General features: G+C 37.6%; 1 protein-coding gene across 2 annotated transcripts in view; it reads left to right on the plus strand.

Annotated features, from left to right (window-relative positions):
- Nucleotides 1-26,807, plus strand: part of iqgap1 (IQ motif containing GTPase activating protein 1) — a 45,630-nt gene that overhangs the window by 14,148 nt on the left and 4,675 nt on the right. Inside the window, exons 3-30 of one of the 2 annotated variants that reach the window (XM_077563372.1) lie at nt 365-521; nt 1,421-1,498; nt 2,642-2,718; nt 3,921-3,988; nt 4,386-4,499; nt 5,015-5,193; nt 6,142-6,229; nt 6,310-6,467; nt 6,548-6,632; nt 7,119-7,282; nt 8,698-8,858; nt 8,936-9,060; nt 9,154-9,317; nt 15,044-15,134; nt 15,230-15,397; nt 16,548-16,690; nt 16,774-16,944; nt 17,409-17,492; nt 17,593-17,664; nt 17,910-17,979; nt 18,064-18,428; nt 18,619-18,782; nt 20,825-21,049; nt 23,656-23,796; nt 23,893-23,977; nt 25,693-25,925; nt 26,023-26,155; nt 26,292-26,394. In XM_077563372.1, coding sequence (XP_077419498.1) covers nt 365-521; nt 1,421-1,498; nt 2,642-2,718; nt 3,921-3,988; nt 4,386-4,499; nt 5,015-5,193; nt 6,142-6,229; nt 6,310-6,467; nt 6,548-6,632; nt 7,119-7,282; nt 8,698-8,858; nt 8,936-9,060; nt 9,154-9,317; nt 15,044-15,134; nt 15,230-15,397; nt 16,548-16,690; nt 16,774-16,944; nt 17,409-17,492; nt 17,593-17,664; nt 17,910-17,979; nt 18,064-18,428; nt 18,619-18,782; nt 20,825-21,049; nt 23,656-23,796; nt 23,893-23,977; nt 25,693-25,925; nt 26,023-26,155; nt 26,292-26,394 — 3,866 coding nt within the window. Of the gene's footprint in view, nt 1-364; nt 522-907; nt 1,066-1,420; nt 1,499-2,641; nt 2,719-3,920; nt 3,989-4,385; nt 4,500-5,014; nt 5,194-6,141; nt 6,230-6,309; nt 6,468-6,547; nt 6,633-7,118; nt 7,283-8,697; nt 8,859-8,935; nt 9,061-9,153; nt 9,318-15,043; nt 15,135-15,229; nt 15,398-16,547; nt 16,691-16,773; nt 16,945-17,408; nt 17,493-17,592; nt 17,665-17,909; nt 17,980-18,063; nt 18,429-18,618; nt 18,783-20,824; nt 21,050-23,655; nt 23,797-23,892; nt 23,978-25,692; nt 25,926-26,022; nt 26,156-26,291; nt 26,395-26,807 lie in introns of those variants that run through there. The other variant, XM_077563373.1, reaches the window with a different exon arrangement.

The following is a 26,807-nucleotide window of genomic DNA, read 5'->3' on the forward strand; positions in this document are numbered from 1 at the left end:
ATCATTCACAAATCTATTTAGAATTCTGAGTAATTGAGGGTTTTTTCAACATGGTCCTGGTTCATTTCCTATGCTCTGCTGCCACCTGCTGGCCGTTTGTGTAATAATAACCACAATTTCTTCAATCATTCTTTACAGTTGAGAGGTTGCATCAAAGCCTTCTGTATGCTCTAGCTTAAAAAAAACATAAAAAATGTATAAATACGTCTTCGGGATACGTAAAACATTTAAAATAGAACGTATTTATACGTTTTTGCGAGCAAATGAATTAATAATTATGATAAACGCTTCTTAGCTGCAATTACCTCAAATGGTCATTTTATAAGAAATATCTGACTTGGATGTAATGTTGCTATCCTTGCAGGTGGATGGAGGCCTGTTTAAATGAAGAGTTACCGCCTACTACAGAGCTGGAAGAGGGTCTACGGAATGGAGTTTATCTGGCCAAACTTGGCAACTTCTTCGCTCCGCGCACCGTCTCCGTTAAGAAGATCTACGACCGCGAGCAGACACGTTACAAGGTGATAACAATATGTATATTTCATTAACTCATTCACTCCCAGCCATTTTCACTAAAACAACCCCCTTCGCTCCCGGCTGTTTTACTGGTTTTTGACTCATTATGCAAGGCCTACACAATATTGTGTTCTATTGCTATAAAAACATGAACCTACCAAAAGAAAGATTAGAGTCTCTTCTTTCATTAGGAAAAATATATATATTTGTATCTGTTTTGCAGCAATTAGTGACAATATATTGTAATATAGCATTGCACTATTTCTGACAACACAATCTGTTTACGACTAAAGTTGCCAAATATGGTTCCTTTACAGATAAAAGGCTATAGGAATGTCCTGTTATTAAGGCGTTTACACATGAAAGATTGTTAATCATATTGAAACATCCCTTGAGTGTCTGATGTATGCAAAGTAAATAATCATCCAGATAGCGACTGTTGTATGCAGAAAATTGAATGAAGCAATCTGTATGAAACATGCAAGTGGTGCCAATCATTGCTAAATTCTTCTTCTTACGTCAGACGGTTTCTGGGTGCTGTATGAACATGCAAGTATTGTTGAACATGCCATTATTGTTCTGGAAGGTTTTTATGATTTTGCCTACATCACCACGAGAGCTGAGGTTGTATAACTTTACTGTGGGGCGCAAACCGCCTATATCCAAATTTGGTCAATTTAATATTTTTGGGGATGTGTGATTTTATTTATAAAATATATATATATATTCTTTTTTAAAGCATATTGACCAATCTAATGCAGAAAATGACGTGCTCTGTTTGACAATGCAATGGCTCAACTAACATGCCAGTTTTGTTTTCTAAAGTGCTGTACGCCTCTGTTTCTGCTGTACGCCTCTGATTGTCATTATGACCCCAACTCTTTTATTTTTCTCTCTCTAACAGGCGACAGGGCTCCATTTCAGGCACACTGACAATGTCATCCAGTGGCTCAATGCTATGTCTGAGAAGGGACTGCCAAAGGTGGGCATGGCAATATGTTTTTGTGTTGTCTATATTATATTATATATATTATACGCCAGTTTCTTGCTGTATCTGCAATGGCAGCTCAGCAGTACACCCCGGAATGGACAGGTTGCCTGCCAGGCAATCGCAGGGCACATCGTTGATTATTATTTCATTACAACAACAACAATAATGATAATAATTATTATTATTTAAAATCATATAACACTTTTTAATTAAATGTGTTTTGCCACGTACAATTTCTATGTTTCAAGAATGTTTGTTATGAAACAATTACTTTAACACTTAAACATGAAGTACTTAGTCACAAAGTAAAACTGAACAACAGACATTGACAGTCGAGTTTAAGCCCCTACTGTACCTAAAGATGGGGAAAATCGTGCTCTCTGAATGTTCCTCTTTTAATGTCATATAATGAATGAGCAGAGTAATGTGTTCCAAAGGGGCTGTGCCAAATACTATTTTACACACACAGTTTTAATGAGATGTCATATTTTGTAGAACAGTGAAAGTTTGTAGTAATATAAAGAACTGATATCACAAATATGAAAACACTTAAAACATACATTGATTAATAAAATGGCATTGGATTAAATTCTTAATGTAAATATACATATTTTTACTAATACGCTGTGCTGTGTAAGATCAAGTTGTTTCTACTATTTTCAGCATTGGTGCTTGTGTTCTATATGAAAGCAAAATTGGTAAGGCATGAAATCCTTAACTGAATCAAAAATCAATTTGAATCGTCAATTGAATTGAATTGGGCCTCTGTGAATGGAATCGAATACATTTTGGAAATCTGAATCGATACACAGCTCTAGTAACTCTTCTATTGTAATCACATGCTTAGTGTTTTGCACTGTAGCTATAGTGGCCAGTAGCAGTCCCCTATAGTGAATTCCTCTCCATAGTCCCCCCTTCTGTTGAAGTACTCTTGAGCAAGATGGTATGCGGCACACACCAAATGGTGCATTATTCGCAATCTCATTTTCCATTGTTCTGTAATGTTAAGGAAATGACTTTGACAAGAAATTGAACACATTGAAATCATACTCGCAGGTCACCTCCTGTAAGATGTGGATGTGCTTCTATCATTGTATTGCAGCAGGAATTGAATCATTGTTCCTGATGTTTCAGATATTCTACCCCGAGACGACAGACATATACGACAGAAAGAACATGCCACGCTGCATTTACTGCATACATGCACTAAGGTACTCCTTTAATTTCCCGAATTCTTCTCTCTCGCTATTTCAAAACTGGGTCAGTTAGCATTCAGACACTTCAGTTTAATTCCAATTCTATTATTTGAATGAGTAAATTTGTCAATTGAGTTATTATTAGGGCTGAATGATGTTGAAAAATAATCAAATTTTTTTCCACCTCAATATTGCAATGTAATATATACATATTGTATCACCCTCCTCTTCGTGTGTGTGTGTGGCCTTGTTTTTTTTTTTTACATAGTGGGGCCAACATTTCGGGATTTCACAGAGTTGTGGGGCCCACCCGTCCATGTGGGGTCATTTTGCTGGGCCCCACAAGTTTAGACCTCTTTTTGAGGGTCAAGACTTGGTTTTAGAGTTTAGGTTTGAATTGGGTTATGGTTGAGGTTAGGGTAAGGAATAGGAGTAGGCAATCATCTTTGATGGTTGGGGTTAGGGGGAGGGGCTAGTAAATGCATTATGTCAATGAGATGGCCCCACAAGGAAACAAACGTGTATGTGTGTGTAATACATTAATCTATAATACAATAAAATATCAGATTATTTAAAAATATTATACAATGCATAAATGGTCTTTATTTGTTGGGTTTACGCTCAAATAAAGGCAATAAAACCATTAATTAATTTGAAAGATTACTTAATTATAGGTAAAAATTATTTAAAATAAATAAATAAATAAAGCATCCTGGCCAACTGGAATGAAGCTGTTTATTTATGTATTCATTTTTTAATCAAGTTGCAGCCTTTGTGATTTAAAAATTGCATTACACTACACGGCAATGTCGATTTGAATGTGATTAATTGTTCAGCCCTAGTCACTATTAAAGTAAGCAAACCTTAAATCAAGTTTTTACTATCTCTGAAAGCCCAAAAGAAAAAGAACAACCTGTCTGGAATCAAATGTTTTCTTCTTAAGTGTGTGCAAGAGTTTGTACGACCAATGCACACAACGCTGAACAATTACGTTAGCACTGCCACATGAGGGCTATTCAGGCTGGTCAAATATAGAATTTAGTCTATATTCAACCAGACTGATGCCATGATGTCATGGTGAGGAGATGGCTGTTGTTCTCTTTATTACAGTGTAGTAATAAAGTAAAAGTAAAAAGTAAAAAAATATATAAAACAGACAGTTCAAAGTCTTGCAGGTGCTAGTTTGTCTTTTCATCTTTGTTTTCTTCCTTTTGCAGCCTCTACCTGTTTAAGCTGGGCCTTGCACCGCAGATTCAGGATCTGTATGGAAAAGTCGATTTCACTGGTAAGACTGTGAACCTGCAAACAAGCCTCCTTCTGTCTTTGATTCTGTGAATTTGACCACTTTGGCACAGTTAACATGCATGTGTTGAATGTATCTTTATACTGAGCATAAGAAGAAAAGCGCAGGGTTTTAATGTTTTCCAGCAAACTGCTGCGCAAGTGCGCAGGAGCTTCTGGCAATGTGAAAGTCATTAGTAACTGTGAGAGCTTTTCCTGTGTGTGGAGTTTACAGCTCCACTCGGTCCCAGAGCCAGAATGCACATTATCACACGCAAGCCAGGGACAGTCTGTCTTCTGAGTGTCCCGGCTCTCTAACCAGGCTTATTTATGTGCATTTGCATCTCTCTTTTCACCACCTTTGTTGGTGGCTTACTTGTGCTGTGTCTTCTCTTTCCTAGAGGAGGAGATCAACAACATGAAGAGTGAGCTGGAAAAGTATGGGATCCAGATGCCTGCCTTCAGCAAGATTGGTGGAATCCTGGCCAATGAGCTCTCAGTGGATGAAGCTGCATGTGAGAGTTGCTCGATGTCCCATTAACCCTTTGAATGCCTTTATTGGCTCAGTTGACATTTATGTTAAAACAATTTTTAATGAGTAAATTGATTACATTAAAAAGTCAAAATAAAATAAACAATAATAATAATAAATAAAATAATTAAAAAATAAAATAAATACGATAATTTTTTTTTTTTAATCAACATTGACCACCTCTTCATGAGTAATACAGCAACATAAATAAGCAGGGAGGTTATTTACTGTAATAAATTTCAATTATTGCATTCCTAAGGGTCATTAGGTTTACTGTGTACCCGCAAGGAAACTATTAAAGAAAACAATAGTGATGTGAATGCGATGACACTGCAGAGAGAAATGTGCTGCTCTCTTTTTTTAAACAAGAAGCAGTACAGAAAAGAAACTACTGATCAATAATATTTATTTATGACTTTTAATAAACCTAATTAAATGAAAGCCCTTCTTAATTCAGGTGAAGGCGCTTGCTCACCAGGCATCTCATTTCACCCTCAGTACACGCTGCCGTGATCGCCATCAACGAGGCTATCGATCAGGGCGTCCCGGAGGGTACAATGGCCGCCATGCAAAACCCCAACGCCATGCTGGTCAATCTGGACCGCAACTCTGCCCGCCAGTATCATCACACATTATACCAGGCCAAGGGAGAGAAGGTGGCCAATTCGCGCAAACGGGTATGATGTTGTGTACATCCTCAGTTGTGTGCGGTTAATGATGTGCAGATGTTTCAGTTGACTACATATGAATGGTAGCCTGAAGCTTTCTTTTTTTTGTCTTGAGAAAATGAAAAGCTCTTGAATCCAAAATGGAGGATATATATTAATTAAATGTGAAGCAGCCTAAGGCAACACACAAAGCACCTAGACAACATCAAATTGAATATTTATGGTCTTGAAGGGCAATGCATGAAGATCTCTTTGACTTATTGTGTCTAACAACAGAAATTAGATTGGGATGCATAATTGTTATGTTTCGGTTTTATAGGGGTTGGGTTTTGCTTATTATGGGTGTGTTTGTTGTTTTTGGTGTTTGTCATGTGTTCCTGATTTCTCCCCTTGTCTCGTTATGTCTGATCACGTCCACCTGTGTGTTTCTTCCCTTCCTAGTGTATCTGACCAATCGGTGCCCTCAGTCTATTGTGTTCCCCAAGTGTGTCTTATTAGTTAGTGTATTTAGTCTGTTGTGTTTGTTCAGTCTGTGTCGGTCCATTGTCGTTTCCACATTTTGTCATTTCTGCCATGTCTTGCCAGTTCCTCGTCATGCCACTTGAGTTTGCTTCGATTTAGGACTTTGTTGTTTTTGTTGTTTCCTGTTGACACATTGTGCACCACCTTGTTTTTGTTTAATTAATAAAACCCTTTTGTTTTGGACTTTACCTTGCTCTGCCTCCCCACACTTGTGTCCAAAACCAAAGCCAACCGTGACAATAATGTTTCAGGGGAAAAAAAGTTTGACCAATATCCTAAGCGTACATGTGACTTAAAGGGACAAGTCACTTATACTTGTTTTGTTTTATTTGTTTTATTCATTTCTATTTTTTTTATTTGGGCAGTTTTGGTCCTCCATAGGGCTGTACAAATATACTGGAATTTAATTCAACGTATGTTGTTCTGGTCAAACAGCAAATGGAAAATGTCGACGCCGAGAGAGATATCTACGATGAGCTTCTTACCCAGGCTGAAATCCAGGGCAATGTTAACAAAGTCAATAGTAAGTGCCAGTGGTTAGTTTTAACTGAACAATAATTTCCTTTAGATCTGTAGTGAAATGTGAATTTTCCCCTCCAACAGTGAATAATGGCATAAATGCTGCTGAACAGGCCTTGCTGAAAGGGGATGAGGACAAGTTATATGAGGCGTTGAAGGCCATGGGCATTCAGAACCTGCTGGCCCATAACAAAGGCTGGTACCTGAAACAACTCCTGGCTGACAGAGAGAACAAAGAACTAGTAGGATGCATGTTGAGATGATTGAAATCCTTTGTGTCTTTGTTGCTAATGTGATCTCATCTAGACATCTTCTTTATTAGGCATCTCCAGGCCAAGCGCTGACTAAGGATGAACTGCAGGCCGGTGTGGACGTGGCGAATGACTTAGCAGAAAGCTACATAAAAAGTATGTGCACCCATAGAACACACTCCGAGTCTTCCTGAGACAACAGTATTGATATTCTGTCCACTTGTATCATATTGTATCAGGTCTTCTAAAAAAATCAAAGCTTTATCGCATTGTGTTTGTATCTATTCAGGCTTTCCATGCTATAATTCCTTCCAGTCATTACATGACCAACATCGTCTGCGTTTCCAACAAAACTCCCAGTTGGCCCTGCCCCGCAGCTCCGATCAAAACAACAGCTGCAGGGATCACTATTAAATTTACTCTAAGGCTGTTCATTTGGATGGATTTTTTTTTATTTGATGGTGTAACCTAGACATAGTAAATTATTTAAGGCCGTATAATTAGATTTTTTGCGGAATGTCTCATTATCCTTGCAAATATTCAAGTGATCTTTTATTTACATGTGGACTGAGAGAATATTGACTTTTTTAAGCAAATACAATTTGTAACTCCTTCCTTTTAATTTGCTGTCCATGCGGGTAGTGTTAAAGGCAGTGGAGCGCATCAACTTTGCCATTAGGGAAGGTGTACCAGAGAAGACTGTGGAGGAGCTGATGAACCCTGACGCTCAGCTTCCTGAAGTCTATCCCAGTGCTGCAAATCTTTACCAGCGAGAGCTGTCCAGCTTGCAGCAGCAAAGCCCAGAGGTACCCACAATGAAACACACACAATTACAGGAAGTGTGCAATGTTTTTTTTAGTTGATTTGTTTAATATCAAATAAAAAAGCACAATTCTAGCCACTGATACTGTACACAAATCAGTATGTATAGCATACATTCCATATCCTGTATTTTATGATGGTGGGGTATACTGATTTACCTTTGAATTAGGGTTGGGTGAATACGGATACCAGGTATCAGTATTGGGCCGATACCAGGCCATATTCAAGGTATCTGTACTCGTGCCTTGTAGTTGCCGTTTTATGTGTCAGGAATTAGAAATGAGAAGAATTGAAAATTGACATTAATTTCATGCAATTAAAAAAAAAATACTTTATTGAAATACATAGGCCTTCTTTAAAATGTAATTGTTTTTTAGGGGGAATTTTTTTGCATTAAAAGTATTACTGGTACTTGGTATAGGTATTGGACGCTGACTACTCAAATTGAATACTCGTACTGGTATTGGTATGAAAAAAGTGGTATTGAACATCCCCACTTTTATTATACTGTATGTCATGACATGTATACGTCACACATACTGTAAGTTCAATGCCACTTTTTCCCCACACCGATACCAGTACGAGCACGCAACTCTTAAGTAGTCACCAATAGCCTACCGATACCAAGTACCGATAACACTAGTACTTATACACAACCCCCACTCCCCAAAAAAACAAAACAAAACAATGACAGATAATTTTAAAGAAAGACTGGCACAGCCCAATATAGCATTTTCCCTCACATCTTCATTAAATTATTGGCAATTTTCTATTCTTCTGATTGCTAATTTTTTGTTCCTATTCCTAAAACGGCCACCACAGGTCAGTCAATACTGGTATTGGATGCCGTCATGACTTGCGAGTACAGATACCTTGAAATGAGGCCTGGTATCAGCCCGATACCGATACTTGGTATCGATTCTCACCCATCCCTAGTCATTATACCTATGTGGAAAAAGTTCTATCAGCAAACTTGTCCACCTGGCATTGTTTATTGAATCTGAAATCGGAGTGGTTCCGAAAAAAAAGAACCAGCCATTTTTGTCTATTTGGCATTGAGTCTGAAGGACCTGGAATGTTTACATTGATATGGCACCACAAACAGTAGAATCTGAAATCTGGACCAAAACAAACAAACACAAACGACTGGAACCTGCCCAGCCAAGACACACGGTTTGACATGAAGACAAAAGACTGTTAAAAAAACAAACAACTAAATACAATTTAATGTCGTATGTAATTGTCGATCAGTGCGTTTGATAGTGTTAAGCTTGAATTTTAGTGTTTCATTTTCCAAGCATGAGAAACGAATACTTAATGATGCTTGTTTTCTTCTAAGCTTTGGGAAGCTACATACATACATGAACAGTGTGGACAATTTTGGGTGTCTTTTCCGCAGAGCTCTCTATCCCATCCAGAGCTTCTTGTTGCCGTTGAGATGCTGTCATCAGTGGTGCTGATCAATGAGGCCATTGACGTTGGAGACCGGGCCACCCTCTGGAGACAACTGTCTAGCTCCATCACAGGGCTTAGTAATGTGGAGCCTGAATATGCACAAAGGTGTGTAGGCATTAATAAGATGATGTCTGATTGGTTTACAATGCAATATTATGCCTGTTGTTCTTGTTACGTCGTAGGTACATGGATGAGTTGATTCGTCTTAAGGCAGCAGCCAGGGAGGAGGGCTGTGATTATCTCACCTGGAATGATATACAAGCTTGTATTGATCAAGTCAACATGTCTGTACAGGAGGAGCATGAACGTAAGAAATGCACTCAGTATACGCTCACATGCAGTTTTTACACAAAACATTTTAATTTCTAGTAATTACAATATCCTACAATATCATTTGTAGGAATTGCAGCTATCGGACTGATCAATGAGGCATTGGATGAAGGAGATCCCTTGAAGACCTTGGCCATGTTGCAGAACCCATCAGCCAAGCTCACAGACGTGGACCCATCTGTTGCTCAGCACTACCACGACAAGCTGCTGGAGGCCCGCAGGGAGAAGGCTCATGTAAGATCACTATAAGCGCAAATGTACTTTACATTACACATAGAGGTTTCACAATATTTCAATCAAGGTAGTACACCATTTATCACGTTATATATATATAAAAAAAAAAGATTACAAATAATGTAGCACACCATTTATCACTTATTTTTTTTCTATTCATTGCTACTTGGCTTTGGTTAATGTCATCTTATTACTTGCCATACATTTAGTTGATACGACAATAAACATCATGGTTGTTATATTTTGTGTTACCCAGCCCAAGCAATGCAGTTGACGGTGTTGTAGTTCTCGAGATCGGTCTTGGTCTCAAGACCACTTTTTAAGGGTCTTGGTCTCGTCTCGGAATTGAAGGCATTTTTACTTGGTTTGGTCTTGGTCTCGGACAGGACAGACTTTCAGGTGGTGCAACGGAGCACAAAAGTCGCAGTTCGGTTCGGATCATGGATGAGTCACGGATCAGATCGTTTTTTGGATCAGCAAAAAAAAGAAAGATAAATAGTACTTTGTCTTCATTTGTTTTGTAAAACGCTTTTCGCTTTAAATTAAATAAAAAATCTATTCAAAATATCAAATATAGCCATTTATAGGATTTAGGAACACAACTTTAAGTGCAATATGAGGCAGAAACATTCTTATTTTATACATGGTCCATGTGTGAAATAACAAGGTATTAATGACTTAACGTTGTGTTCTTAAAATCTAAACGACTAAGTTTGACATTTTGAGTTGAATGGTTTTCTTTTTTAATGGGCAAAAGTGTTTTATAAAATAAATGAACACAAAGTTCTATTTATTTATCTATTTTTAATAATGAAAATACCTCAACGTGCAATTTAAGGCACATTTTCTTCCTTTAAACATGGAGAGTGAATTACAAAGTAGCCCTGGTCCAGCATATTGATTAAAATTATTAAAATAACTCAGGTACCAGCTGTCAAACTCATTTACAGATACCAGCCAGACGTCGTTGGTAATGCTACTAGTTAGCCACTTACCTCGGAGACTTCTGCCGTATCATAGAATGATGGCATAAATATTTAGAGGTTATTTGGCGTCCTAAATTAGCGATTGAACATGAGTTCGGGATAGCGTTGTGTTGATGTTGGTCGCAACTACAATGGAAGTAAAGCTAGCCATCACGCCACGACGTGGGCCAACTTCAAAGTAAAAATATACTAAGGCTATTTGCATTCATAAATAGGCTTAGTACACTTTTACTACCGTCAATGTATTACTGTATTTGGTAAACGTTACTTTGAAGTTAGGCTTAGCGTTCCTTGACATGTCAGAATGGTATCCATTGTGAGTGCGCACTTTGTTTTTTTTTCCCCACCAACAAATCCGCGGATCGTGCACGATCCGAACCTTGCGCCTGATCCGACCCGACCACGGATCAGTGATGATCCGTTGCACCACTAGTTGTGCTGTCTTCCTGGTGTTGCCTGGTGTGCCATGCCTCCTAGATTGGTTTCATTGTACTACTTCAAAAACAAAATAGCAGAATTTGTTTTTAGATGGATCGATGTGTCGTGAAAACAGAGCTCATAGTCACATAACACTTGCAGACGGCTCTGTTTGACTCAGGCCTATGAGCAGCACATGACTCGTGCAGTTGGATGATGTCATGCTGTGATCATCACTTCCTCCCACTTCCTGTCACTTCCTTAACCCTTGCTGTTTCCTTACATACCTTTCTTTGGATTTCTTTGTGCAAACTTTGATCAAAGACAAAACATTGTTGATCCGAGTCTAGAAAACCAGTTCTGACTCATTGGCCTTTGTATCTTGTTTTTGCATTTGCACACAAGATTTGGTTTGGTGCTCTGCCACAAAAGATAAATTGCTAACCAAAGTAATGCTTAACTTTTTTTCCCCCTCAGAGCTGTTTAATACATATCACATTTTGAATTGATGACAATGTATTTCTCAAAAGCCATTTTTAAGGACATTGGCTATCAGTTTATTATCTTGCTGAGTTTTTTTCAAGCTCTCTGAGAATTCCTAAAAAAAGAAAAGAAAAAAAAGAATAAAGTTGCTTATCAGGCCTAAATCTGTGGATGAAGCCCACTCATCCACAAATATCAACAGCAGCGTTCACACAAACCCTTAAATACTTAATATGTGGACTCTTGACAAAGAAAACAACGATTGAAAGAGAACAATTTGCATGCCTTTTTGACAGGAAATAACAAGCACAACCTCCATAGCCTTACTTCCATAAAGGGACAGAAAGTTGACTGCTACTCTTGATTGACTACACCCATGAGCGCAACATTCTAGTCTTTACTGAGGCAGTTTGAGGTGTTTTAAAAAGAGAACATGGTTAGGAACATTGCAATGTTGGATTTCTGAGGCTTGAGTGGAGACTCAAAGCTACAGCGGAGATGTTGTCAGGCTGAAGGTTATATGAGGTCAGATGAAACAACACGTGGTTCTCGATGGTTCCTCATTACCTCTACAGTATTAGACCTGTTAGAGAGACAGAAAGTGTCAGACTGTGGGACAGTGTTAATTTTGTTAACAAAAACTTAACAAAAATATTTTCGTGAACACACATTTTTCACTGTTCAAAAACTAGACTAGACTAAAACCCTCATTAATAAACAATAACTGGGACTAAATCAGTATGCATTTTCGTCGACTAATGAAGATGATATGAATATGTACATTACTTGAACAAAGACGAGACAAAAATCATAGGATTTTATAAAATCCTGTCTGCTAATCTGTCACTGTGACAGTGTCATGTGACACATAGTGACTCCAGGGTTATTATAGTTTTGGAATTTTTCATTTTAGTTAGTTTTTATTTCATTTTGAGTTTTGTTTTTTAAATTTAGTTAGTTTTAATTAGTTTTCAGGGTGGTTCTGTTAGTTTTTATTAGTTTTAGTTATTTCATAAATGCTTAGTTTTAGTTAGTTTCAGTATTAGTTATAGTTTAAAAAAAAGTGTATTACTTGTGCGCAATATTTAAAAAACACCATTGGAGTGACATCATCTGAAGGTGCTTTTCTATCGGATGCTGCTAGATGACGTCACTTTTGTGTGAAACACTTTCAAACGTCCTTATTTCGGCTAAAATAAAAATAAAGCCACTTAAAATCACATTTAAAATCATCCCCAAAGACTCATGTATTAAATGAATGATCAAAGACTAAAATGAAGGACATTTTTGCTATAATTATAGTTAGTTTATAAAATGTAGTTTCAGTTAGTTTTAGTTTTTTTTTAAAGCATTTTCGTTTTTTTTTCATTTAGTTAACAAAATAGTTTTTTGAATTTATTTTTAGTTTTTTCGTTAGTTTTAGTTAACTAAAATAACCTTGAGTGACACACACCCTTTCAAATCTGCAGCTAATGGTTGCAACATGTACAAATACATGGAACAGACAGGGGGTGGATTCACGGTAAAAAAATAAAATAGAAGTGCATTTTAGTTATAACGTAACATTAATCCAACGGCTATAACATTCCAACAATAATGTTAATCCGACCACTAACTAATGCTGGCTAATTTACTAGCTCGTAGCATTGAGCCATAGTAGCCACTTGTTGATACACTGTAATTGCGTGTGAAGTTGTTTTTCCATAAAAAAAATGAGAGACAATTTGGTGTGAAATTGTTTTAAGTCAACATTATCTTCTGACAAAAAATATACAGGGATAAAATGATTGTCCTGACAAAAACTAGACTAAAACATTGACAGTTTTTGTTGACTAAACCTAGACAAATAAAATTATGTTTTTTTGGACTAAAAGACTAAAATGCTATATAGTTGACTAAATAAAAATGCGATGATGTTGATTAACTATGATTAAAAACTAACAAACATGATTGAAACTGGACTAAAACTGAGATCAAATTTAAAAATGCCTGATAAAATTAACACTACTGTGGGATAAACAGCAGGAAGTTCTGCTTATGCTCAGTTTACTAGCAAGCTCTAACAAGTCTTAATATTGACATAGTGCTATCACAAACTAGCTTGTATGAAACATTCATATTTGTGGATTTTAAACACAAATTGTAGTGTTTATTATTATTATTTTTTAATCAGCTCGTGGCTACTAAGGAAGTAAACGTGAGTAGCATGCAAGCAAAATTCAGGATGAAGAGTTATTTTCTGCCCTTCCAGCTTTCACTTCCCCTTTAGTTATATGACATGTTGGTAATATGTGACAAGCTGTGCCACAGTTATTGCACCAGTCGTCTCACTGCTCAAGTGCCACACCCTTACTGGCTGCCTCTGCAAATACTACGTACTAACACCTACTGCAAACATCCAAACTCTCAGGTTTAACTGTACACTACAAAGATACTTTGGTAGACTTGAGCGGCATGCTGCTACAAATGTTGGTAGCTGCCTGCCCGCCCCTTCGGATTTCAGATCAGGTATCAGTTTGACTCACCCGCCCCTTCCTCAAATGCACACACCTCCTCTCTCTCCTTTCCTCTGCCATGCGGCACAGAAAGAAGGGCGAGGACTGGAACGAGTTGAGGTGGCTGTTAGACTGAGAGCAGAAGTCATTTATATAGAGAAACAGTGCGCCATCTGGATACAATAAAGGGTTACTACACTATATTATGTGGTTTATTGGCGTGACCTTACAGTTTTTCTCACCAAGGTTTCATGGTATGAGATTTTGTTTTTGTTTTTGCCTGCCTGTGTTGCAACACTTATTGGTTGATTAATATTTATCCACTAACTCACTTTTATTGGTTGATCTGATTAAGTTTTGTAATATTGTGGGGTAAAAAAGGGCAGTTGTGGCCAAACTTTTCCAGTGACTCAAAATTTGTGTAACTCAAATGCAGCTTAAGCATTTTTTAAAGATACATTATCTTAGACAGTGTTCCCTCCCTATAACGCGGTTCACTTTTCGCGGCCTCGCTGTTTCACGGATTTTTTTAGTGCAATTTTGCATGCTTTTTGTTATTATTTTATTTTTTTTACAGTAATGTACCTATACCTATTTTATAAAAAATATGAAGGTTTGAACATTGAGATTGTTTGAACAAGAGAAAAATGTGAGAACAAGTAAATGCCTCAAAAAAAGTATAAACTGTGTGGTGAGGGGTTTTAGAGCATTAAAACAATTACAATAAATGTAAAACATAAAGCTAACTACTTTGCGGATTTCATTTATTGCGGGTATTTTTTGGAACCTAACCCCAGTGGAAAACGAGGAAACAATGTATGCATAAAAAATTAAAAGCATTTTCAAAAATATGTAATTTAGCCTTTATTTATATACATAGTGCTAGACCTAACTGCTTAATTTGTATCTTTTTTTTTTGCTTCACAGTTTATCTCTGCTCAAGACAACAACAGAGATAAACTGTGAAGCCAAAAAAATGATACAAATGAAGCAGTTAGGTCTAGCACTAGCCCGGAGGTGTATATCGATTTGATCCTGTTTGATTCAGTGGGATTATGATTTGATTCATTATAATACGGCTCACTTTAAGAGGGTATGATGCAGGTTTCTTGTTGTCGTTTTACATTTATGAATGAACTTATCAGTATTGTAAATGTGTTATTTCCTTCAAAGATAAATTACTCCAATAAAAGATGATTCAATATTTATCTCGATTTATTTTAAAGATTCAGTACCATTTGAGGCACTCAAATTTTTTACACATTTTTTCTATCCAAATTGTTATTTTTGTCACAGCCTTAGTTAGTACATATGCAACTCAACATGGTTTTCAATGTCCATCTAGGAGACACAAGATCCTTCTGCTGTGCTTTGGCTGGATGAGATCCAGGATGCTATTCTCAAGGCTAACCAGGACACAAAGGATGCCTTGTTGTGTAAGCATTTGTTCATGGCACACACATTTAGAAGATTACAAAAGGTTTGCGACATTGCGCTGGCTCGATTTTGTATGCTGTATTTGTGTCAACAGTCTCTCAGTCTATTCACGCCATAAATGAGGCGGTGGATAATGGCGATGCAGCTCAGACAGTCACAGCTCTGCGGAACCCTGGAGCAGGACTGTATGGAGTCACCTCTGAATGTGCGCACACCTACCAGGATGACTTGACCAAAGTCAAAGAAGTGAAGAAGAAAGATGGTGAGGAAGGATCCGAATAGGGTTAAGAATTACATAACTTTATACTACATTTTACAATTTAATGACCATATTACATAATTGTCTGTTATTTACCAAAAGGGCATTTATTTCAAACTGTTGTTTTTATTTATTTAATTATGACACTTTTGGGCTTCCATAATGGGACATATAGTACATCTGTGCTTTTTGGAAAGACAGTCTACAAGATTGTTGTGCTCATGTGGGAATTTTGGCCAATTCATCCCATCAGGCAGTTGGGACCGGATGGCCAGTCGAGCAATATCAGTCAAGTTCTTTCTCACCAAATTACCAGTAATTCAGCTTTGTGCACAGTTTAAAGACAAAGACAGGGTTCCCACAGTCTTAAAAAAACCCGCACACCCTATATTCATCGCAGGTCTAAAATATAATTTACACAAGTCTTACAATTCTTATACCCACTCCATCCATCTGTAGTACAGAGAAATTAAGTACATGTTCAAAATTAATCATAATTAATAAAAATAAAAAAACAGGCGTGCGCTGACTGCGCTATATGACAGACAAATATTTCATCTACAAAGCGTTGCATGCACAGTTGTCACACCTTGTCACAATAAAGCTGTCTTGACAGCTGGAATATGTGGACACTTTTATTTTGTAAATACCGCGGGAAGTGTTAAGTTAATCTTCATGACGTGTGGAAGGGGGGTGTAGCTGCAATTTGCTGGTTTACTTTTTAACGTACTTGTCTTAAACTCATCTGAAAGGTGTCGCGTTGGTAAACATCGACAGGCATGCAAATCATCATTGTTGGTCTAAATTTGTCACACAGTTTGTCATAATGGTTTAAAAAGGTCTCCAATTTAACTTGGTGATTCCTTCCAGAACCCTGCAAAGAGTCATTTCACAAACTGCCTTCTCAAAGTCTAACCCTGAAGGAATACTTAATGGATAAAAATGAGTGTCACAATATTTTTGCTGTATAGTCTATCTACATTTTGATATAACCAGACATAACAGAGGGGTCAATTGAGCGTGTAAAGGGCAAGCTGCATATGTGAGTGAGACCTGAGCACCAGATGGCATCTATCAGTGTACGATAAAATTACATTAATTTATGCCCAGATTGAACATTTAGCTTTGTTTTAAACTCTGCTATGATATCCAGGTAATAACGGCAGTGAATGGGTACAACACTGGGTGAAAGGTGGACACAACTATTATTACAACCTGAATACAAAAGAGGGTACCTGGGTGGAACCAGAGGGTTTCCTACAAAACAACACACAGCTCAACAAGGAGGACATTCAGGTATGTTGTTGTACGTGTGCAACGCTGTATAGTCCCCACTGTTTAGCTGTTTTAACTTTTTTTTTTATTATTGCTCGCCTCAGTCTGTAGTTTCAGGGGTAACCACAGCTTACAATCGAGAGCAGCTGTGGTTGGCGAACGAGACTCTCATTACCAAGCTGCAAGCTCGTTGTCGTGGCTACCTGGTGAGGAAGGGCCTAAAGGAACGGATAAACTTCCTAAAATCACAAGAGCCAGCTGTTACACAGATACAGGTGAGATCAAGGCCTTTTCATTTACGCATTTACAGAGTCTGAGGTACAACAGCAAAAAACATTCTAGACTACTGTGTTTTGTTACTCAAAACCAGGGCTGTCATAATTAGTGTGTTAATTTACAGTACAGTACATATTTTTAATTTTTACACCATTTTATGAATTATGAAATTACTGTATTAATGACTAAAAAATATATTTCTGTTAGTTTAACTTTTTTTCCTCCCACTTTTATGTTAACAAGAGTATGAAAACTTAGAAAAAAATATTCTTTCATCTCATTCCATGCGAATAATTTTAATTAAAAATTGTAATCGCCGGACACGCCTACTGAAAACAATGCAAAAAGCCATATAGTGATGTATTGCAACATCAATATTGCAAAACTTGCTAAGAATTTTCTGTCATTTTGAGGCTATATGACCCACTCCTAATACATTTTGCTCTCTGATTATTTTCTCTAGGCTCACTGGAAAGGCTACAAACAAAGGAAGGATTTCAAGGACCGCAAGAAGTATTTAGAAGACCACAGTGATGACGCTGTAAAGGTGAAATAAATCTGTTATGGCAATTATGATGTCAATGCAATCAGAAGTAAATACTAGACTTTCCACTTAGGCATAAATAATCAATTTTTTTGTCTCTCAGATCCAATCAATGGTTCGGATGCATCAAGCTCGTAAAAAGTACAGGGATCGCCTGAAGTACTTCAAGGATCACGTCAGTATTACATGTATATGTGACTGTGTGCGTGTTTTGTATTGTGATGTTATACAGGTAATGTCATTTTTTTTTTTAAATCCAATCCAATATACTGTAACACACGTTTCCCTGAAACATCTGTTGACATTTACTCAAGGTCCTTGGGGGCATTTAGGGCATGGAGATCATTTAGTATGCCTTAGCTTTGTGCTGTTAATAATGTGGACTGTTGAGCGGCCGAGTGATAGATGTTTTTACTGCAGATTAAAGATGTGGTGACGATTCAGGCTTTCATAAGAGCCAACAAGGCCAGGGATGACTACAAGACACTGAGTAAGATGGAAATCCTGAATTTATGTCAACAAATCTCTGGTTTTAGCTTTTCCTTAATTAACATTGCAAAACGTCTCCACTCAGTCAGTGCCGAAGATCCCCCGATGGCGGTGGTGAGGAAGTTTGTGCATCTGTTGGATCACAGTGACCAGGACTTCCAAGAGGAGCTGGAGCTGATGCGGCTCCGCGAGGAGGTGGTCACCAACATCCGCTCCAATCAGCAGCTGGAGAATGACCTGAACCTGATGGACATCAAGATCGGTCTGCTGGTGAAAAACAAAATCACCCTGCAGGAGGTGGTGTCACACAGCAAGAAGCTGACCAAAAAAAACAAGGGTCAGCTGTCAGATATGATGATGATGAACAAACATAGAGGTGGTCTCAAGGCCCTAAGCAAGGAGAAAAGAATCAAATTGGAAGCTTACCAGCACCTCTTCTACCTATTACAGGTACTAACTTGTACTACTTTGTATTATTGCATCATTGAAATTGTGAATTTGTATGAGGATTACAGGTTTCAATTACATATTTTGTGTATGCGCCCATGATTCAGTGGATATAAAAAGTCTACACATTACTTTTTGCATCTACTTCATCTCTTCGATTATATTCTAACCACCCATTATTGCCTGTTGTCAGACCAATCCAACATATCTTGCCAAGTTGATCTTCCAGATGCCTCAGAATAAATCAACAAAGTTTATGGATTCTGTCATCTTCACCATCTATAATTATGCCTCAAACCAGAGAGAGGAGTACTTGCTGCTCAAGCTCTTTAAGACTGCTTTGCAGGAGGAAATCAAGTGAGTAGTATAATTAAATAAGGGTTTTATAATTCATTAATTATTGAAGGAAAAGTCAACCCCCCCCCCCCCCCCCTGCTGTCGAGTGAAAATGGCATCACAGTTGCTTAGGTCTCAGGTTAACAACCAATCACAGCTCGGCTTCAGACAACAGGTTAGCTGTGATTGGTTAACTGTGATGTCATCTTTAGTCGACAGCGAGTGGCAAAATGGCCGACCCCTGAGATGGATAAAAACGGCTTGATTTTGCATCATAACTCATATTGCACAAATGTAATTTTAATCAGAATGTCATGTTTAGACTAGTGAGGTCACATAAAACATATTATTGTCAAGAAATGTTTAAGGTTGACTTCCCCTTAAACAATGCATATACTTATAATTAAATGCAAATCTTTGACACATATTTGAAATCGACTTGTACAATTGATATATACAGGTCAATGGAAACTGTTTATTTTCCATTCTGCTACTAAAAAGATTCGTGCAATTTTTTTTCTTACAAAGCGCAATGATAAGAATATGATTCCAAGCTGAAGTTAATGACTGTGCTCTCAAGGCTCTAGTCTGAAATCAGAAATTCAAGTTGACCGTATCAAAAATTTTATATTATTATTTTATAATTGTTTGTATGTTCATTTGCGAATTCAAACACTGATTTTTGTGATGAGGACGTAGATGAGGTTTTCTTCTGAAGACTCTTCTGTGAAGACCACATTTGTACAAGTATCTCTTTTTAGTGGAATAGTGTAGCAGTAGTACAATTCCAGCACCTGCCAGATCTTGTAGTCAAACGTGTGTTTTGACTTGCTTTTTTCACAATACTGCGAGTTGTTCTTTTTCTTGGTCTTCCAGTTCTTGCTTCCACTGTTTCTGATGACTGACATTTTCTAATTACGTTCCGAACCGAGGATATTGGCATAAGAAAACGTTTTGCTATCTTCTGTTCTTATGGCCTTCTCCTGCATTGTGAGGGTCACTTATTTTCAGTTTCAGTTGTTTATGTAGGCTTTTCCTGACATTTTTTAAATACTCTATACTCATTGTTGGGGCAAGGTCAGATGCGTTTTTAAAAAACCTTTAAGAATCTTTCCATTCAATAATTGTGAGCAATCCCTGACATTATCTAGTTTCAGCTTTCCAAAGGGGGCAGTGCATGTTAAAAACGCTGCAGGGTGCCCAAACTTTTGCAGACACCATTATTTTTGTTTTTCTATTATTTTGAAGGTGGAAATGATGGAAATATAATCTAGCTTTATTTGACATGTAAGAATGTCTCATCTCTAATTTGATGCCTTTTGGAATTTTTTCCATCTTTCTTGGGCTTGTTTATGCACAATAATAAAAAAATAATAATACTCATTGGCCTCACAATACTGCTACGTCTATTTCTTCTAAAGACAAACTAGCCTTGTGCTTACTGATGCGCTAATGTTACCTCACTGTCTATTCTGGTTGCAACATGATTTGCATTCATGTGATAGTGTAGGCTTTAAATGCCTTGGTAATAAGAAAAGTCTTTGTTGCAGATATTGTGTAACCATGGTCTTCAGGGCATGAATACCCCCCCCCCCTTCCAAAAAAAAAGATAAAATTTGGCATTTGCCATCAGCCGAGCGTTTTAGCGTGCTAACATCACTTATTTTGTGCATCAGTGTCATAGGTAAGCCAGAAATTAGGGCACTGAGAAAAGTCATAGGTTGCCTGGAGTACTACAGAAAAAAAACAAAAAACAACTTGTGATTAAATGTGTTTGTGAGGATAAGCGGTTCAGATAATGGATGGATAGTTTTGTGCTGCAATTAATTCATCAAAATTAACGTGTCCCGACCCTAATTTAAAACCAATTTACAACATATTCAAAGGTCTGTGAATGTTTACAGTTGAAATGTGACTGACAAATATGTTATATTAACAAACAAGTGATGAAATTAATAGAATTGCTGTAAAAGATAAAATACATTATTTATAAATATAAATATTATGTATTATGTAAAAAAGGTGTTGCATAACCCTTCACCACGTTCATTAACTGTATGCAGGTCAAAAGTTGACCAGATGAAGGAGATTGTCACAGGAAATCCGACTGTCATTAAAATGGTGGTAAGTTTCCACCGAGGTGCGAGGGGCCAGAATGCACTGAGACAGATCTTGGCCCCGGTTGTGAAGGAGATCATGGATGACAAAACACTCAACATCAAGACCGACCCAGTGGACATCTATAAGAGCTGGGTCAACCAGATGGAAACACAGACTGGAGAGGCCAGGTGAGATCGAGGGGAGATTGTCAAAAGATGTTATCATTAAGTAAACAAACTCATCCAAGTCAATATTTAAATGGTACATGACTTAAGTTAGTCTGTGAATGAAAACAACAAACAAATATGTTTTTTCACATTTTGAACTTGTCTCCTGTTATCTTAGTAACATGGCTGTAAGACAATTACAGAACGCTTTGTCAACTTTTTTTTTTTTATTTATAGTGTGGTCGTGTGAGCCACTGGCCCCCTTGCTACATATACTGAGCCAATGCCAACTACCCATTTGGTTTCCATATGGATTGTGTTTTCCCGTGTGTCGTCAGCACTTCACCAACTTTCTGAATTGCATTTGTAATTTAGTGTATGGATCCCCATGTGTGGCTCATGACTTACTTGACTTCATATCCATGGGTTATCCATGGGTCCATTCCCCATGGGTGTCATTTGAGTAGTTCACAAATTTCCTCCACGTATCTCTCTTGATGGCAATTGGTCTTACTTAGCCACAATTCTATTTGCACTTATTCTTGCTGTATTACAAGTTTATTTGTGCTTTAAAGTCTGCTGTTTTTGATGAGTCTATGGTCTGGCAGTTTTCAGGTGTTATGTAGCGAGGGGGTTGAGGACCCGAATGCTAGTGATGGCAAAATCGAAAACTGTATTTGGTATGTACCGAAACCCAGGCGGTGATTGTGATTCGAATCGCATTCCTATCTGTCTCAGAATCACAATGTCACGTGACTGTTGCCTTTCGTGTTCAATTACGTCACCAAATGTTTCCAAACGTCACATTGTTTCAGCAAATGTTATCTCTTTTCTAAAATGAAATGAAATCTTACCATTGCACTATATGAAATTGTCTTGAATCTAAAATATATCCAACCTAAGTATACTTCGTATGTAAAAATTTGCTCTACCTGCTGATTCATCACCCTAAATGATAAAATGTCTAAAGGCTTATGCGTGCTGTGGTTGGTTCAGTGGTATCGCTCTTGCACCATGTACTAAGCTTAGACCATTACACAGTGGACACTGGTTCAATTCCTGGTCTGAGCGACATATTTTTGCAGGTCATTATTTTCCTCTCTAATGCTTTCTGTCGAAACGTGAGATGCCCTGTCGCAAAAAAACACTAAGACTAAGAAACCAATAAAATGGAGTTACATTAACATGGAGATGTGGACAAACACACACGAATGATCCAACCAGGAACTAAGGCCCTGTCCAGACGAAAGCAAACCCGGCTTTGTTCCTCAAACAAATCTCGTACATACAGAAGCATTTCAAGACTTGCGTGTGTCCAAAAGAAGGACGTTGAGGACGTTTAACGGCTGTAATGTATATGCCAAGTCTGGAGTGGCGCTGTAGCGCAGCCACAGGGCGTTAACAGAAAGCGTAGCAGAAGAATCAGCGAAGAAGACGAACACATTTTTTCTAACTTTTTGCAATTTACAGAACAAACATGGCTTTCCATGTATCAAAACAACATGAAAAAGTCGAACACAGGAGAAGTGACAATGGCGGGTGATTCAAGTACAACACCGCTTGTTGAACGTGGGAATACAGAAGCAAAATATTTTGCTGCAAAAGCATAAGCAAGCTAAGGAGGCTGCTCAAAACGACTACGGCAGGGCTATCCGTCATTGTTGTTGACAGAATGATGGTCACGCGAGAATTGCCGCATACATCATCAATGTGCGACAATGCGTCGTCATCGAGCTGCGACCATTACGTCATCACTGGAGGAGTATCCTGCATATGGTGTCCAGATGGACGCGTATGGGGCGCGTTTTGAAATCTTTACACTCTTTCAAAAGTGATCGGTTTCAAGCTCTAAATCCACGTCATCGTGTGGACGAACGGCCTAAACGGTAAGAAACTTGTGAGGATACATTGAAATTGGCTTTGTGTGGACGGGGCCTAAATGCAAGCAAAGTAACGAGACAATGAGAAACACCTGGACATGACACAAGTGGCTTAGGGATCTGATTGGAAGACAAAAGAGACAGGGGCTTACAAACAGGTGGACACAAAACCATAATGAGAAAGACATGAACCACAAGAAAACAAGACATTACATGATGCAAAACCAAATACGAAACTAAGCAAACATGGATCATGACATCAGTTTCTTTACATAACAGTCTGCTGCGCTCTACGTATCTTTTTGTGCTATATCTGCCATGTTCATTCTCAACCATACCTCATTGTTTGATATTCTATTAAACCATTTGATGTTCAGTAAGAGTGTGTAACATTTAATTTCTAAGTCACTGAGTTTGTTTGGAAAAATCCAATTGCCTGTCACAATTCAGCAAAATTTAGAAAGGCTTACTCAAGAACACTTTTAGACATGAGTAGCTGTATTTTCTTCAAATACAATTTATTCTTTCAAAAGTTACTTGGTTGTTTATTTCACACGATGGGTTGCTAAGCACTCCAGAAACCCAACTATTTCTATACAAGCAATTCACCAGTCAACTTTTTCACCCTAAATATTAAATTATTTGCTATTAAAAAAATACCCAGTTCTTACAATAAAGGCAACATTATACTTTAGGAAACTACTGTACGTCAAAGTATCTCTTTTTCTGGTTACCTGTCGTCCACAGTAAGCTGCCATATGATGTAACGCCTGAGCAGGCAATGTCCCATGAAGAAGTCCGGAATAGACTGGAAGCCTCCATCAAGAGCATGAAGACGGTCACTGACAAGTTCCTATCTGCCATCATTGTTTCTGTTGATAAAATTCCGTAAGTATATAGTGTCTTTAGTCAGACAATTCAAATCAACATGAATTTAACTTGAGTGCAAATGCATCTGACTCACTGTCCACTGATGTCATTTAGGTATGGGATGCGCTTCATTTCCAAGGTCCTTAAAGACTCCCTCCATGAGAAGTTCCCAGATGCTACAGAGGATGAACTGCTGAAGGTTTGCTGACTTCACCCCGACATTGTTGTACGCAACATAGTCTTTAACTCATTTGCTCCCAAAAACGTATGAATACGTTCTATTTTGTTGTTTTAAGTGTCCCAAAGACGTATTTCAAAGTTTTTTTTAAATGTTTTTTTTTTATGTTGGAGAATACAGAAGAAGGCTTTTATGCAGCCTCTCAACTGCAGAGAACGGTTGAATAAATGGGAATTATTACAAAAACGGCCAGCAGGTGACAGCAGAGCAAAATGGATCAACCAGGGCCATGTTGAAAAAAGCTCATTTACCCACAGATTTGTGAATAATGATGAAACTTGGCTTCATTCTAATGCTAATTGCTGCAAATCGGAAACATATAAAAATATACTTTTTTTTTCCTGATGAAAGAAGAGACTCTAATCTTTCTTTTGGTAGGTTCCATGTTTTTATAGCAATAGAACACAATATTCTGTCGGTCTTGCAAAAAACAGTAAAACAGCCGGGAGCGAAGGAGGTTGCTTCTGTAAAAATGACTGGGAGTGAATGAGTTAAAGTAGACTGTAAAAAAAAATATATGTAAAAATAAATAAATAAAAACTGTAATTTTCCGGCAGCTGGAGCACCCAAAAAATATAGTGAAATAACACAAACTTATTCTTACTTACTTCTCATAAAAAAAAACGTTGTTTTCCCTAAATAAAATACAGTTTATAGTTGGAATTTCAACAAGTTTTTGCCTCATCAGGTTGTTTTTAATGTTAAATTAGAAACATTATCACATTTTAAAAACAATTAAATTACCTATAAATATAGTACGTAAACATCGCATTACGAATAGTAATGCTTAAAATTACAGAAATGTGCTGTTATTGGTTGTTTTTAAATGACATGATTTTATTTAAAGAGGTTGTATGATAATTTGCGTTTGATGCAATATAACAGTATATGACACAAAAAATAATGTGATTTCTTACATTTATCAAAACATGCTAACAAACTGTTAAACAACTAGATATTGGGTTTAAAATTGTGACAATTTACTAAAAACAGAAATAGTTATGTCATGTTATTTTACATTCAGCATCACAGATTACAGTCTATTTATGAAAATTAAATGACATTTTTAAAATATAGGAAAGATTTGTAAAATCGAATAAAATATACATCAAAATCTGGTTATTTTATTTTTTAAGTATTTATTTTAACAGTGTAACGCTTCATATTAATTAAAAAAATATTTGACTATTCATTTTATACTCAGATGAGATATATCAGACTGAGGGGGTTCACTACTGTCGGAGTATTCGGAAGCCAGCTACACCCAATCAGCTTGTCCCAATTCCACATTTTCTGCCACAACATGTAGTGTTCAGTAATGTAGCACCCTCCCAATTGTTTTTCCGTTCCCTTTTCTCTTCCGCCTGACCTTCTTGTTTCATAATCATTCTCTTGTTTTGTCTCTTAAATTTCTGTTTTTTCCACCTTACCAACCCCTCGGTGTTGAGGCGTACCTCTCTCTCCTCTCTAGCTGTTGTCACAAGGTGAGCTATCTTATTCATCTCTCTGACCTCTTCCTCCTTCTGCACAAGCTGTGTTCTGATACCCTCTTGCATCAACACGTGAACATGATTGTACAGTCTTTCTTTTGTTTCAATAATATGACAAACATGAAAAGATCAATTTGGAATCCTTTGAACTGACCTCTTTGAAATGAAACCATTTTGCTATTTCAGATCGTGGGCAACCTTTTATATTACCGTTACATGAACCCGGCAATTGTTGCCCCGGATGCCTTCGACATAATTGAGATGTCGGCAGGTGGTCAGCTAACAACTGAGCAGCGCCGAAACTTAGGCTCTGTCGCCAAGATGCTGCAGCACGCTGCCTCCAACAAGATGTTTCTTGGAGATAATGCCCACCTGAATCCCATCAATGAATATCTCAGCAACTCTTATCAAAAGTTCAGGTGCGGTATTTTTTTGATTTAGAAAAAAAACGTTGAGGAATCTTTTGTGATTTGTGCTTCACATTGTTGCAAATGTACTGTACCTTTTTCTTCACAGGCGGTATTTTTTGACAGCGTGTGACGTGCTCTCACTTGAAGATAAATTTAATGTGGATCAGTATTCTGACTTGGTCACCGTCACCAAACCTGTCATTTACATCTCTATTGGAGAGATGATTAACACGCACACAGTGAGTTTGGTTTTGCCTCAATATCTTGCATCTTTCTAAAATGACCCTCATAATGGGATTTCCTCTATTGTAACCCATAGTTTTATCATCAGTGTCATATTTTGTCACTTATGATTTGACTGTTCTTTGCTATTAGCTTCTTCTGGACCATCAGGATGCCATTGCACCAGAGCACAATGATCCCATTCACGAGCTTCTGGAGGACCTGGGAGAGGTGCCCACTGTGGAGTCTCTCATTGGTGAGTGCATATAAAAGTCGGCAGTGATAGGCAAATGAAAAAAAAGCTCCAAAAATACTTGGCCGGTTAAAGGCAGCAAGAGCCAAAAACAAGGAGACTGCAGTGAAGGGATAGCAAGCTCAGTTAAGATCTGAAATTCCCCACTCAAAATCTCTTGTTGGTATTATGCACTTTAAATTCTGTGTGTCTGGACCCAGCTGTTCGTCATAATTGCAACCAATCAGTACAGTGCAAGTGACACAGTAGTGCTGCCTATTTTAAGAACAGGCAAGTCTTGTATAATTCTGACAACTATACTATAGAAAGTTGAATTCAGTTGTTAACATAAACTGCCTCCTCCTGTATGCTGTCTGGGAGAGGCTCACTAGCGAGTGTGGTAGAAAAGAATGAATGAATAACAGCAACCAGAAATA

The sequence above is a fragment of the Vanacampus margaritifer genome, chromosome 4, assembly GCF_051991255.1.
Source record: "Vanacampus margaritifer isolate UIUO_Vmar chromosome 4, RoL_Vmar_1.0, whole genome shotgun sequence".
Taxonomy (NCBI): domain Eukaryota; kingdom Metazoa; phylum Chordata; class Actinopteri; order Syngnathiformes; family Syngnathidae; genus Vanacampus; species Vanacampus margaritifer.